This window comes from Amphiura filiformis, chromosome 5 (genome assembly GCF_039555335.1).
Source record: "Amphiura filiformis chromosome 5, Afil_fr2py, whole genome shotgun sequence".
NCBI lineage: Eukaryota > Metazoa > Echinodermata > Ophiuroidea > Amphilepidida > Amphiuridae > Amphiura > Amphiura filiformis.
The window spans coordinates 42,416,872-42,431,266 of record NC_092632.1 but is presented as its reverse complement, the minus strand read 5'-3'; the positions used below and the strand labels follow the sequence as shown (position 1 = coordinate 42,431,266).

At 37.4% G+C, this 14,395-nt stretch overlaps 2 protein-coding genes across 2 annotated transcripts in view; one reads left to right on the top strand and one right to left on the bottom strand.

The window, feature by feature from the left end:
* LOC140153157 (uncharacterized) overlaps positions 1-6,809 on the top strand; it is a 30,141-nt gene extending 23,332 nt beyond the window's left edge. Inside the window, exons 18-22 of the mRNA XM_072175809.1 lie at positions 81-211; positions 457-568; positions 1,548-1,648; positions 5,197-5,346; positions 6,244-6,809. Coding sequence (XP_072031910.1) covers positions 81-211; positions 457-568; positions 1,548-1,648; positions 5,197-5,346; positions 6,244-6,348 — 599 coding nt within the window. The 3' untranslated portion in view covers positions 6,349-6,809. The remainder of the gene's footprint in view (positions 1-80; positions 212-456; positions 569-1,547; positions 1,649-5,196; positions 5,347-6,243) is intronic.
* Positions 6,810-7,892: 1,083 nt separating this feature from the next.
* LOC140153158 (uncharacterized) lies at positions 7,893-12,751 on the bottom strand. The gene is made up of 4 exons (XM_072175810.1): positions 12,006-12,751; positions 10,592-11,303; positions 10,108-10,192; positions 7,893-9,186 (listed from the first exon to the last, which is right to left on the bottom strand). Exons 1-4 carry the CDS (start codon positions 12,564-12,566, stop codon positions 8,949-8,951), a joined length of 1,596 nt encoding a protein of 531 aa, XP_072031911.1. The 5' UTR covers positions 12,567-12,751; the 3' UTR covers positions 7,893-8,948.
* Between the last annotated feature and the right edge of the window lie 1,644 nt (positions 12,752-14,395).

Genomic DNA, 14,395 nt, shown 5'->3' with positions numbered 1-14,395 from the left:
CGTTCTCTGTCGACAGTGTGCACACATACAAAAAAAAATATTCCTGATTTCACCTATTTCATATTTTTACTCCTATGTAGATTATGAAGATTCAATGGGCGACATGTTTGGTCAAAATTCCGACGGAGAAGTTGAAGATGCAGATAACGATGAGGACACGCAATGGCGTATGAAACGGTTTGAACGAGAACAATGGCTCAAGGAGAATAAGGTGAGAAACACATTGTTTTTATACCACATCATAAAAAGGTTTCCCAAGGGTATTTGTTTCTCTGTTTTGTGTTTTTTCCTGGATATCATCAACTTGTATTGTGCCTGCTGAAGTTGTGGCTAGAAATCCATGAAACTCTGTTGGTGAGGTTCAAGATCATTCAACCTAAGTGAAAAGAGCATGTGATGATAACAGATAAAATTTGATTGTGTAATAATTTCTCCTACTTTCTTGTCGTCTCACAGCAGAAACAGCCAGACCAAGAGGATGAACATGAAGAGGTGGTAGCTGAGGAGGAGAACAGTCAGTTTGTTAAATTTATGAAAACAGCTGTGCAGAAGAATAGAAAGATCAAAGGTAAGTCATAACTATAGGGGTTAGGTGATTCTTGGACAAGCACAGAACACGCTTGTAGCTCTACAACAAACAGAACATTTGGTCCAGAAGATGACATACACATGCCTTACACTGCATACATGCTTAGGGCTCATATTGAAATTCCCTTACACAGGAAGATGTGCGCCATCCTGCAGCTTTCCTGTGCTAGCCTTCTTTTGTTAAAATCCTGGGCAGGATGTATTACTGATGCATATAATCCATCCGTTTTATGACCGAGCTTTCCTGAGGCGCGCGCTTAGCGAGGGGAATCCTGCCTTCTTTCTGTGTGAAAACGTGGTAGGATATTTCAATATGAGCCCTTAGTATACTACATGAACGCAACTGATACGTTCTGTGATGTGCTAAGTAATGCTTTTGCCAAGAATTAACCCATAGCATGTAGTCTGCTGGTTGAATGTAAGAAAGATGCAAGTACATTTCAAAAGTGTTCATGACCTTTCAATTGTTGATAGTTTGCAAAGCTCACAGGAAAACATTCTTTGACCCTTGTCAAAACTAGGTAAGCACCCAACATAGAGTACATCGACTACTCAGTACCTGAAGTGGGCAAGCCTGTCAATTTACACACAGTATATTGTACTCATCTACACATGGCAGCTATTTTACTTACCCACTAATGGCACTGACCAGTTGACATACCATCTGAGGATAGTTTACTGCTAAGTGCAAGTGCTGAGATACTATATAAGCTGGTATTCTTTTGTATCTTTGCAGAAATTACTTTTATGAAAAAAGTGTTCAACTCGTTTTTGCATATACTCAGCAAACATGAAACTGAATGATGTTACAAAGTTGGCATTACTAAGCATGTCAGACAATTCATTTGGTTGACATCCCAATTCAAAGATATTACCATTGACTGATTTAGTGAGTTTTAACCAAGTGAACGAGTAGGAAAGTTTTCTTTATTTGTGATTTCTTCTGTTGTTTTCTACAGCCCCTGCTATACCAGCTGCAGCTAGCAACACCAATCAGCAACAGGACAAGGAAAAAGACAAGCGAGTTAGTACCCCAAAGGCTATCAAAACTAGGGCAAAGGTAAGAAAATGTTTAACTTAAAATTGGATTACTGTTGAATGGTTTGGGGGTATGGGGTAGGGTGCATCAGATGCCCCTCATGTCAATGGATTCATCTGTCCCTAGTCTTAAAATGTTCCTATTGTCACAAAACTAACATGTGCCAAGTTTGAATTAATTCGGAGGTCGTCCTGGGGGGCCACCGAGAGCCTAAAGTTACAATGTGTGTTCCTATGTAGTAAAGTTCGTTGACCCCTGTACAATTCCAATTAGAAGCCGATCGAACAATTTAAAATAGCTGCCATATCAAAACTGTTTGGATTTAGAAGCTCAAATCTTGGGAGCTAAGCGTACTGATAATCATCTTTGAATCTGTGATGAAAATCCATCTCCAAAGAAATGACTGTATGTGTTTTATTGTCAAAAGCGCCCCCACAGTCCATATTCTTGGGAAAATCTATAATTTCTGTCTTAACCAAGTGCTATAATACTTTATTTCACACTGAAAGTTGTTAATATGTATTATATATTGATCTAAAGTTCAGAAAATCTGCTTTGTAAAAGTGTAATGACAACCAGGACATCAACATTTGTAAAATTTGAGGTAAAAACTACCACAAAATGCCTATTTCACTGAAATTTTGTATCGAGGGCGCTTGTGCCAATTCCACACATGCTCATTTTGTTGGTGATTAATTTTTATCACCGATTCGAAGATGATTATCAGTACTATAAGCGCAAAAGATTTGAGCTTCTAAGTCCTAACGGTTTTGATATGGCAGCTACTTAAAATTGTTCGATCGGCTTCTAATTGGAATTGTACAGGGGTCAACGAACTTTACTACATAGGAACACACATTGTAACTTTAGGCTCTCGGTGGCCCCCCAGGACGACCTCCGAATTAATTCAAACTTGGCACATGTTAGTTTTGTGACAATAGGAACATTTTAAGACTAGGGACAGATGAATCCAGTGACATGAGGGGCATCTGATGCACCCTAGTATGGGGTGTATTTTCGTAGCTGTAACCGCTGTCGTGCATCTATCGTCTCATATAACACAGGTGGCATCATTATTTTAAGGCAAAGACGAGTTTTTTTACTCCAGCAGCTAAAACAATACCTTTATTCTCATTCTTAAACACTTAAATTCAAATAAAAATATCATACAAATTTTAATAAAATTAAATCCTATATTTTACAAGGAATTACCTTGAGCTTAGAATCGATCAGTCCCGTTGTTGCTATGCACCTCTGATTGGTTCAAATAGCACATACGAGTATCGTGTCAACACCCCCACACACGCTAAAGTGTGTTATATTGTGTCATATCACAAGGCTAAGAACCAATGAGATTGCAGGAACTTATACATAAAGATTCATCAGCATGACTTACCAGGATGACTTACACAAACTACTCAAGATTACACAGTTACTTTTTAGGTGTTATAAAACCGACTTTCAAAATAAATTAAAGAGCAGAGAACTTTTTTTATTTTCAGCCCATTTTGGGGCTTTTTGACCTACATTCTCATGCTTTTTTTAGGTTTTTCTCACCAGTTTCAGGTTTTTTGAGTGAAACTGAGTGGTGAAGCACAACCATAATGCTGACATCAGCTTTAAGACATTATTTTTCAAGATGGCCTAAAATGTGATTCAGACAAGTCTACTTAGTCTTAAAACAGCAACAAAATGCTGTATAAATAGGGGGTCACACTAAAATTAAGATGTCTTTAAATACTCTTTAAACTTAGCTTATTTGAAAGCTCTTGTGCAGAAACTGAGAAAACTTTTTATTTGGTTCAAATCCAATGAACGGTTTTCGAGATATGATTGAAAACGTTATTCCGATAAATGACCAAATTCTTGCAAATATCGGACAAAAGTGATAAATCGCATTTTAAAAATGCTTTATTTCACATATCAATCCAATTCAGACTCTGGTTTCATCAAATATCAACTCTATGTCTTGAGGTTGAACCCCTAAAATAAAAAAAGCATGAGATAGATCAAAATTTTGTGAAAAATAAACTCCGAAAATGTAAAAAAGCTTGAAATTAAGCAACGGTTATATGCAAAAATTGGTATCACAGAGCAAAATAGCAAGTTTAGGACACCCTCAGATCATAAATATGAATTGCTAATGTCCATATTCATGTTAAATCAACTATAAGCATTGAGATTGTACCACTAAAGTAACAAGAAGCATCAGATATATCAAAATGTTGTGAGAAATGCCCTCCAAAATGGGTAAAATCTCAAAATTGTGCAACCATATCTGAAAAAGTGGCATCACAGAGCAAAATAGCAAGTTTCGGGCACCCTCAGATTGTAAATATGAATTTCTAATGTCCATATTCATGTTAAAACAACTCTGAGACTTGAGGTAGAACCACTAAAATAAAAAAAAACATTGGGTATATCACAGTATTTTGAAAATTGCAGTCCAAAAATGAAAAAATCTTGATATTTACTTTTATTATGGACATTTCCTATGAGAAAACGCACACGTTTTTAGGGAAAATGCCTTAAAAAGTTTTTGTTGGCTTGCCATTTAACATTCCAAACATCACAGAAGTAAGATATTGGTATCAAAAAAAAGATGTGTTACTCATTATGCAGAAATAACAACTTAGAAATAGCTTGCCCATTTCGCACAGTGTAGGAAATCTCATTTTCCAAAGTGACCAAATGAGATTTTCACTATTGGAAGACATTTCCTATGGGAAAATGCACACGTTTTGCGGAAAAAAAAGGTAAAATTTGAAATTGATCGTAGAAATAAGATATTGGTATCAAAAAAAAGGTGTGTTACTCATTATCCAGAAATAACAACTTAATAATAGCTTGCACATTTCGCACATTGTAGGAAATCTGATTTTCCAAAGTGACCAAATGAAATTTGCTTGCGGTGTATGATATCAGTAATTCAGTATTGATAGAATGCCTATTCCTATCTTGTCAAAAGCCACCATGGAATTTTTTTTAGTGGCTCAAATTACCAAAACAAACTTTTTTTTTTATCTACACATATTGATTATCAATGTAAAAAACAAGTAAGAGTGCTGGAATGAATTAAATAAATATTTTTTCTTAATCAAAAATGACTAGTATTCATAGATCTGAGTCAATTTGCACAGTGCAAGACCAGATTTAGCTGATGTGTGACCCCCCTAGTAGTATAAAGGAGCTATTATTTACAATCTGCTAATGGTGGTTGCTGATTTACAATTCCTGCACTTGGAATATTTAAATCACTAGAATATTTTAATTCACCAGAATTATACAAAAAACATGATATCATTATATCTGTAATTTCAAACTGTTTGCTATATCAACTGCTCAGTGAGAGAAGTGGGTAAGTGCAATAGCTGCCACATGTAGATGAGTACAGTATACTGTGTGTAAATTGCCAAATGTTCACAGAGCAGCTATTGCACTTGCCCACTTCTGGCACGGAGCAGTCGATATGAGTATGTGTAAAACAATAAGTAGATTTTTTAATGCTTTGTTATTCTTTTCAGCAAAGGCTTTATGTGTAACATCTCTTTTTCTAATATCTATTACAGTTCCATGGTTCTTTTCTGCATCGGAAGGATGAGGTAGCCAAAATTGCAGCTAACACGATGGCAAACCCAAATGGTCCTCGCATGTCACGTAACTTTGTCTTCCAAGCTGTGTCCCCTGATGCTCAGAAAAGTGAAGCCAAAAGACCTCAGGTATGTTGACACAGAAACGACTTCATTGACCTTTCAGTTCTTTGCGGAATCCTTTGCAAGTCGATGCGCAGAGCGTTACTGCACCAAGACGCACGTTGAACTGTGCAGTAATAATATGTGCATTGACGATGACACATTTTGGCTTATATTCGCAAACGCTTTTGGGACTTTCCAAAACGGTCAATTGCCTCGTAAGTTGGAAAACATGAATTACCAAACAGGTGTAGAAGTGGTTCTCTCATGTTATATCACAAGGTCTCAAAATCAGCCATAATTGATAATTCTAAGGTTCTTTTTATTTTAATTTGTCTGTTCCCTCTCTTTTTCAAGTTTTTATTTTACTAAAGAGAATCAAATTGTGGTTATTGCATTTGCTTGACAAAATTGACCCTTGTTAGATCTTCTGAGCCAACTTCTGATGTGTTGAACACAGTGTCCAATACATGGCTCAATATGCGTTCAAATCGTCAGAAGTTATTGGTTAAATATTTTTTAATGGTTGCGCATGACCAGTGCTTTTTGTAAAAATACTGAAAAGTCAATAATATTTTGCTGTTAACCTTTTACAAGCCCGTAGAACCGTGATGTAATCATGTTGCAAAGTCAGAGCTAACAACACATACCAAGTAAAGTCCATTCATAAATTTCCACTCAGCAGATCGCCTCAGCAGCCAATCAGAGACAAGTGCATTTCAACTCAGTAAATGTGTGATGTGTGCTTAAAATATGCTGTTGTCAAAAGTTTGCTACTTGTTTCCGACTTATTTTTACTAAATCAATTTCTATTTTGTGAAAAGATCATAATGGCCATTCAATATTTGTAATGAGCATAATGCAACGATCATGTTAACACAAATTGACTTTGTTTCTTGTATTTGTTATCTTTATTATTTTCAGGTAAAACGTTCAAGCAGTGTTTCAGGTGTATCTGGATCCATGTCAGCCCCAAAAGCAAAGCGCCCTCGCATGGAGCGTAGCCAAAGTATTTTCAACCATTTGTAAAGTAGCTGGGTGCAGATCAGATACTGATAAACAAGTTTATTTTATGGTAATCTTATTGCAGCTTGGTCATAGATTATACTATTCCTGTTGAAATACATACACCCTTTGTGGAAGATTAAGGTTATGTCTTCCATAGGAGATGTGTGGATTTTATCTGGAATAGCCCATTAATAGTTTTATGCCAAAGCGATTAGACTCTGAATAATATATATCTTGGAAGTAATATCAGGGATGGATATATAATAGAATTATACAAAACTCCCTGTTCAGTGTGTGTTAAGTATGTCCATTCGCATCTGCTCATGGAGACTTTACACCCCTTGTTGAAGATTAAGGTTATGTCTTCCGTAGGGGGTGTACCGGTGTATGGCTTTCAATTGGAATAACCCAGCGATAGCTTTATAGCAAAGGGATTGGACTCTGAATAATATGTATTTTGGAAATAATATCTTTGATGGATATATCATAGAAGGATAAAAAAAACTCCCTGTTCAGCATGGTTTAAGTTCATGTTTGCTCATGAAGACTTTGTGCTCAAACTTTTTACAAAGCGTAGCAATGATATATAGGTGTCTTGATATTCAACAAAAATAAAATGCTATGGGATATTCCAAAATGAGCAATTTCCTAACCTATACACAAACCTTTCTCAATTCAGTTTGTATGAGATTATCACTTTTTGTTAAAATAAGCCACATCACAGATAACCAGCAAGATAGTGTATGTTTGTTGTTTATTTATCTTTTCAGTCGGTAGAATAATTCAATGGGATTTGCTGGCCCAAGTGGCAGTTGAAACTCTGAAAACAATTTTGAAATGTATTATATAAAGTTCTTACATCATCCTGAGGAATAGCTATAACATGAATCTGTTTACACAGCAATGTATTTTGTGTTCAGTATTGTGATAGAGAGAGATGTATTATATTTAGAGAGAAACTGTTTTTATAGAATAATATCTTGTATTTATTGCGGTGTAAATTCCATGTGATCTTTGGATTCAGATTGAAGCCATCCATGTTTTTATTACTTGTATGTATTGTATGTATTCTGTCTTACTGTGATTTAATTGTAGGTAGCATTGTTGCAAGTTGATTATTATTGGTACTTTGTAAGTTTCATACTCCATGGTTAAAAATGCCATAGTGATATTTTGATTCTTTGAAAAATACACTGTTGGACATAAATTTTTGGGGATTTTCTATAATATTATGTATTGGGCTATATTCGCCCATTGCACTGCTCCACCATGCAAGGAGAGCCTCAAATTGACAAGACATGAAAGGAATTACAGCGCTTTGAATCCTAAGATCTGGAGAAAGGCGCTTTATAATAATCCAAAATTTAAAATTTAATTTAAAGGAAGAATTACATAACTTGACCAATTTTATATGACTGGTTAAATTCCCATTCATGTATGCTGCCAGATTGAGGCTCTCCTCGCATATGGGGGAACTGTACATTGGGAGAATAAGAGAAAACATTCTCACATACAGTGGAACCTGTTATCGGGTCATTATAATGTAAAAAATGTATAGGGTTGGGACTATTAAAAAAAAAGTGAATTTCCACTAAAGCTTGTCAGAGAAAAAGGAAAAGAAAGCAAACATAACTTGTATAAATGTTTATTAAGTACTAACTACACAAAACTAATCATGTTCTTTGTATTATAATTTTATTAGATGAAGAAAAAACATTTTATGTACATTAAATTATATGAAAATGATTGCGTTTATTAAAATGGTTGTTTAAAAAAATCACCTTGTGTAATTTCTTGTCCATTTCAATTGCTGGCCTGGTATTAAAAAATAATTTGGTATTGTTCTTTTGCATAGGTGAAGGTGTGATTGAATATACTGTTTGACTGGCAGATCTACAAAAATATACAAACAATGAAAATGAATTAAGACAACATATGGTGCCATAGGAAAGCATCTTGTCCAACACCCAATGGTGTTAGTTTAATATAAAATTGCACTTTCAAATTTTGCAAATGGAGACAATCTATAACTACGGTAATCCATCATTAAGCCTCAAACACCATCGTCCTTATACGAGTTAGTACAATTTGCACCCCAAAATTCGCCTGTTATGGTAATTACTCTGCGTCAGATGAATTTGCACCACAACGACAAGAACCTTCGAAATGGGGGTGCAAAAGTGCACCCCAAAGTAAACAAAATAATAATTCGAAGACTGTTTAAGGGTTTATCAGAGTAGACTAGGGGATGACATTCCCACTTTCTACGAAAATTTCCCTCATCATACAATATTATTTTATTATAAAGAAAGTTGTTTTTTTGCTTCTCAGTTGGGTCCCGCCCCTCAAAATGGTTTTCCCTTAAAAAAGTCCCAACTTCACCATGATATGTATAAAACCGAATCCTTTATTTGAACTCTCATTACTAAGGTTGAGAACCAGAAAGCCTTAACTCAAGAAATGCCATTTGATTTCAAGAATCTGTGGGTGTTGGTGATTATTTTGGTACAAAGATGGTACAAAATGGCCAAAAAAGTGAGTTAAGGCTTTCTGGTTCTGAACCCTCGAATTTATATAATAGAATAAATCAAAATGTAAAAACTTATGAAGGTGACACATGTTTAGACTGAGTGATCTTGTTCTACTGTTGTCGATGATGCCTCTTTGGATGTACTCTCGGTTGATGTTGCCTCTTTGGATGTACTCTCCGTTGACGCTGCCTCTTTGGATATACTCTCGGTTGCTGTTGCCTCTTTGGATGTACTCTCGGTTGATGTTGCCTCTATGGATGTACTCTCGATTTCTTCTTCATCCATCGGCAATTCTTGGTTGCACCGATGACCGTCAAACCTGCGCTTCCTGGAAAAGTGATGTCAAATATTTATATATAGGTATAAGATATTTAGATAGTCATAAAGGGGGAACTTAACTGCTTAAAATCAAGCACATTCCATATCCAGGGAGGGTGATGCCTAAAGATCACTGCCCTATTTTGTTTTTAAGATTAATACATTTTCGCGTGCATGCTTGATAAAAAATAATGTAATTTTATAAAGCTGCAAATTAGTTTCTATGGAAAACGCAATTTTGAAAATTGTGGAAGAAAAAACAGTTTAACCATCGAGATAATTTTTTATCTCGATGGTTTAACCATTATACGCGCACGTCATAGAAAAATAAACATCTCTTGAATATTAAGGTATGGAAAAAATAGCCCATGTGAAAATAATTATAAATATATATACACCAAGCTATATAATTTAGATTAAATAAATAATTTTCGTGAAGCGCATACATTGACCAATAAATTTAAATTACGTCATGTACGTGTTTGATTCTCCGCCCCTTTCACTTCTTCTGACTAATATTGTCAAAATATCAGTCGCACTGGAATAGGTTAAATCCGCTTTCTCCATTCTGTGGATTGATCTCATTGCACCAATACACGATGAGCAAAAGTGCGTGTATATTGTAACTATTATTACACTTATACCGTAAAGATTCGCCTAATGGACTTGGACTCCTTTGTCTTGGGGTAATTTCACGTGCAAATAGAGAGCCCCCCTTATCTCTTTCTTCCATGCTCCTATGAGATCCCAACAAGAATTAAGGTTCCGTGACCTTAAAATTATGCTGGTGTGAATTTTACGGAAGGACACTTTTAGGCTGTGCCTAAAATTCCATTTATGTCAAGAGAGCCCATAGCGCCATTAGGCGAATCTTAAGGTGAAAATGTCATGTTTTCGACTGTTTCGAGATTGGATGACCAGTTTTGCTTACCATCGTTTTTGCTTTTCTGCTCTGTCCTTTATTTCGTGGAACTCTTGGAGACTTGGTAGGGCATGTTGGCTCGCTGCATCATCGTCTGTGGATGTCAATATATCATTATATATCTGGAAGGGTCCGTTCATACTACGCCGTAATTGCTTTGCGGTATAGAATTTAACTTTATCATGTTGCAATACCGCAATGCGGCAGTGCGTTAACGCATCGCAACGCAATTGCGGCGTAGTATGAACGGACCTTAAACAGTGACGTAGCCAGGACTTTTTTTTTTAAGAGAAGGGGTCAAATTTCAAAATTGGACGAAATGGACCAAAAAGTATAAAAAAAAGGCCTACTTTGAATATTAAGGGTTTCTGCAAGGAGCTTCATAAATGCAAACGCAAGTAAACAAACAATAAGCAATGATAAAACTGACGGATTTTCAGTGCTGCAGGAGGTGCAGGTAATACGCATTCCTATACTCTCATCCAGAACATACCTGGTTGGTAGTTGTCAGCCGACATCGGTCCCTGCAGTGGTCTGCTGATACCAGAACACTGTGAGTCGTCGTGTAAATCCGGTATTTCACTTCTTGGTTGCCTTTTGTTTTCTTTTTCCGCAGGTTTGCTTAAAAGCCTTTCCCTCTCCCTACGACTGATGATATTAAAGGCAAGGGAGAAGTAGTTGACGCCGATACCTGGTTTTGGTATGCTCATTGAAAGCGTGGATTCATCCATATCACAACGGAAAAGATCACTGACGATCGATTCATCAAACTGCTTCAGCTCAAAGTCTGTTGGTTTGTTCTCTGCAATAAACTGTTGCCTCTCCGCATGTATGCCTGCAAAACGCTCCCTACGCTTTTTAATTTTCGTGGCTACCTCCTTTGGAAAGCCGTCACGGCCTTCAAGTCGATAAGACCACTTACATTGTAGGTTTCCTACGCCTTCCACTCGCCTGCAAGGCGGAACTTCATCTTCGGGATAAAGTACCCGAAACAGAGTCCAGATGGATATGCCTTCCGGAAATGACAGGTGTCGGGTGGCTCTGAAGATAGCGCGATAGCAAGCCAGTGCCCTGGCCTCTCTTGTGCTCGAATACGTCCAGTAATGTTCGTCCCATGCGGCGAATACGTTATGAGCAACGTTGGAGATGGCGATTGGTGAGAGTCCCATGTTGTAGGCGCTTTCTATTTTCATTAATGCTCTTATCTGCATGGAATGATATATATAACAAAATAAAGTGTTATGCAAACAAGAGAGAAAAGTTTAACGTTCGATTCTGTTTGGCTGTATATAGCCTGCCGCAATGTATGACTTTTGTGTCCCAACCGATGGAAGTGGAACATATTCATGGTTTTAAGTCAATGGTCTTGAATGCCAGATCTTACTATGTTGAAGTTGTGATGCTTGTAGGCCTATATTTGTTTTAAGAAAACTACAAGCATAAAATATACTTAAGCCCGGGATACACGCTTAAAAGCACTGCTCCATGCACGTCCTAGCTTGAACTCTTTGGGTAAGCGTGCATGGTATACTTTCGTCAAATGTTGTCAGTGGGTAATCCCTGTCCAGGATCTTAGCAGTACGAGTGCAGTGTCGAAAGAAAGGTTTCAGAATCTACTCATGTATACTTGATCCACTGGGTTGTCCCAGTCCCGTGGAAAATGATCTTAGCCTTAGATATTGGGGTCTTCGTCGTCGTTGGTAGGCCTACATGGTGTTACTGTTAGCTTAAATGATCTTACCTAGTCTCCTTGATACAATGTATATCAATCAATTAATTTCAGCAAACAGGATTTTTTTTTACAAATAAGACATATTTTGACATAAATATACCAGGGTCCAAAACTTAACGAATGTCAGATATTCCTAATGGGGTTACTCCAAATTCAATTATGCATGTATGCTTACCAGTTTGTTCATTTGTCTGCATCGGAGATACAGGGTAACGGCAATAATCTCTTTCAGCGCACTCTTTTGGTTTCTTTCATGAGTCAAGTAATACTGTATGTGTTTGGCATGCATCGAATCTGGTCCCGGAGGCAGACCCGGTGTATAATATTGATAGAGAAAAGAAAAATCATCTACTCGAGACAACCCTGATAAATACTCCGTGAGTCTTTGTCTCTGCTCTGGTGTCAGACACATATCTGCGAAGGGTGGAGGATGATCCTCATTCTGAAAGTGAACCAGATCCTTGATATCAATGAGCAGATCAGTCGCTGCTTCTTCGGCCTCCAACTTATCTTGGTTGTTGTCATCTGCTTCGTCTATGTCGTCTCCCCCCATAGACCCGATATACGGCCACGGCTGTGCCACAGTCTTGCTTCCAAACATTCTTTCTGTTTGAAGATTGTTGACTTTCCTGTAGACTTGATGATTTGATCCCGTATTTCTGATGCCATCGGCCTCTTCCATTCTCCTTGGACTGTAGTGACCTGTTTTGCCGCATTTTTCAAGACATATGCCCATGATGTTTTGCAAAGACAATAAAAGTGTAAGTCTATTGATTGATAGTTGTGGATACTATTTACTCCCGAAGAAAAGAGTGACAAATTCCGTTTCACATTGCATGCATTCGTGGCTTGAAGTTTAGGAAGAGCAGTTTAGGAATCAAGTACTTGTTCGGTGTCGGGTTCGGTGGTTTATGTGCGCGACGCAACTTGTCAAAAGGCGCGTACACTTCTGCGACGTTGTCACACAACGCGCCTAAGAAGTAACGATTTTGCGTATTTTGCCCGCTTGTTCTCGCACGCCACATTGCGCGGCAGTGTTATCAATTCACTATCACGTTACGACGGAAAAATAATTATATAGATTACTAAATCTCAATCTAATTTATTCATTATTTAAAACATATTTAACTCTTCAACCACATAATATTGTATAATATTAATAAGATAATACTGTTTTAAATACGACATCTCTCTCTGTAAATACGGATGGCTCATGGCTGTAATATAATCTGATCTGAAATAAAAAGGAATTTTAATAAAAAAATTTGGTATTCACTCAAATGAAGCTAATCGTGCAATCAATGAGATATAATCTCTTTGATTCCAACTTGAAGCACCGAAATCGCAGGATACCTAAATCCAGGGATTTCGGCAGAGTGATTATAGTGTTAAGGCTTATGTAGGGTAGGGTTAGGGTTAAAATTAGTGTTAAGGTTAGGGTTAATGTTAGGGTTAGGGTTAGTGTTGGGGTGGCAATCCTGTGATTTGGGAGATGTCAAAATCCCGAGAACTGGGCCCGAGAATCGGCAAATTGCCGAAATCTTGGGATTTCGACAGTTTTATTGCCGAAATCCCGGGATTTCGGTACTCCCGTGATTTCGACGCAACAAACCACTAGACTCGATCCTCCAGTCCTCGAACTTACTCACGCACGGCCGCTCCACTGTGCCCGGGGGGGGCACTCCAACTTTGGAGGTGACGCGTATGTAGGGCTGTTAAGACCCCCCTTTTCAGCATCGCTGTCACCCAAAGACCCCATATTTTTTTACGAACACATGTTCTGTCACCCGAAGACCCCCTATTTTTTCATTTGATCTGTCACCCAAAGACCCTTACAAGTTCAATTTGAACAGCAACTTTCATTTATCACTGATTTTGTTACTTATTTTGAAAATACAATGAAATTTGAAGCCATTTAGAACTAGAAATTCGATTTTCGAGGTTTTTGCGACGTTGTTTCGGCTCTCACCCAAAGATTCCATTTAAAAAAGGTCAAGTTCTCACCCAATGACCCCATATTTTTTACATTTTGCTCTCACCGAATGCCAAAAATCATGCTCTCACCCAATGACCCCATATTTTTTACATTTTGCTCTCACCGAATGCCCCTTAGTGCGAAAGCGCCAGCCCTACACCTATATCCATTTCATATTGAAGTGCCCCCGGGCCACTGTGCTGTATTAGAGGCCAGAAGGATTCAGGCTAACATATCATGAAGGATAAATATCGGTGTCTCTTTATCCATGTTATCCGTATCTGTTTAGACCAATCATAGTGCAGACAGACAAGAAGATGTGGGTGCAGAATTTTGGCCGGTTTGTTTTTCAAATTGTTATAGAAAATCTACCAAAAAAGAAAGATACACACAATACACATGTAAAAAAGGCGCCAAAGAAGTGTTGTTCATCCCTTTTCAAACTTAGTCCCATGACAAGTTAAATCCTGGAAGGTTTCATACTTCCCTAGTTAAATAAATCACTCGTTCATCTGTCATGCATGTTTGCAGGTAATAACGATAATCCTGATCATCACTCATTCATCGGCCGTGTTTGCAGGCATGGCAGT

Excerpts from the sequence above, each read along its gene's own strand:
- LOC140153158 (XM_072175810.1), bottom strand. The coding sequence starts at position 12,566 with ATGGGCATATGTCTTGAAAAATGCGGCAAAACAGGTCACTACAGTCCA. Across the intron at positions 11,304-12,005 it reads GCAGACAAATGAACAAACTG|ATAAGAGCATTAATGAAAAT; the intron begins GTAAGCATACAT and ends CATTCCATGCAG. Across the intron at positions 10,193-10,591 it reads GGCTGACAACTACCAACCAG|ACGATGATGCAGCGAGCCAA; the intron begins GTATGTTCTGGA and ends TGACATCCACAG.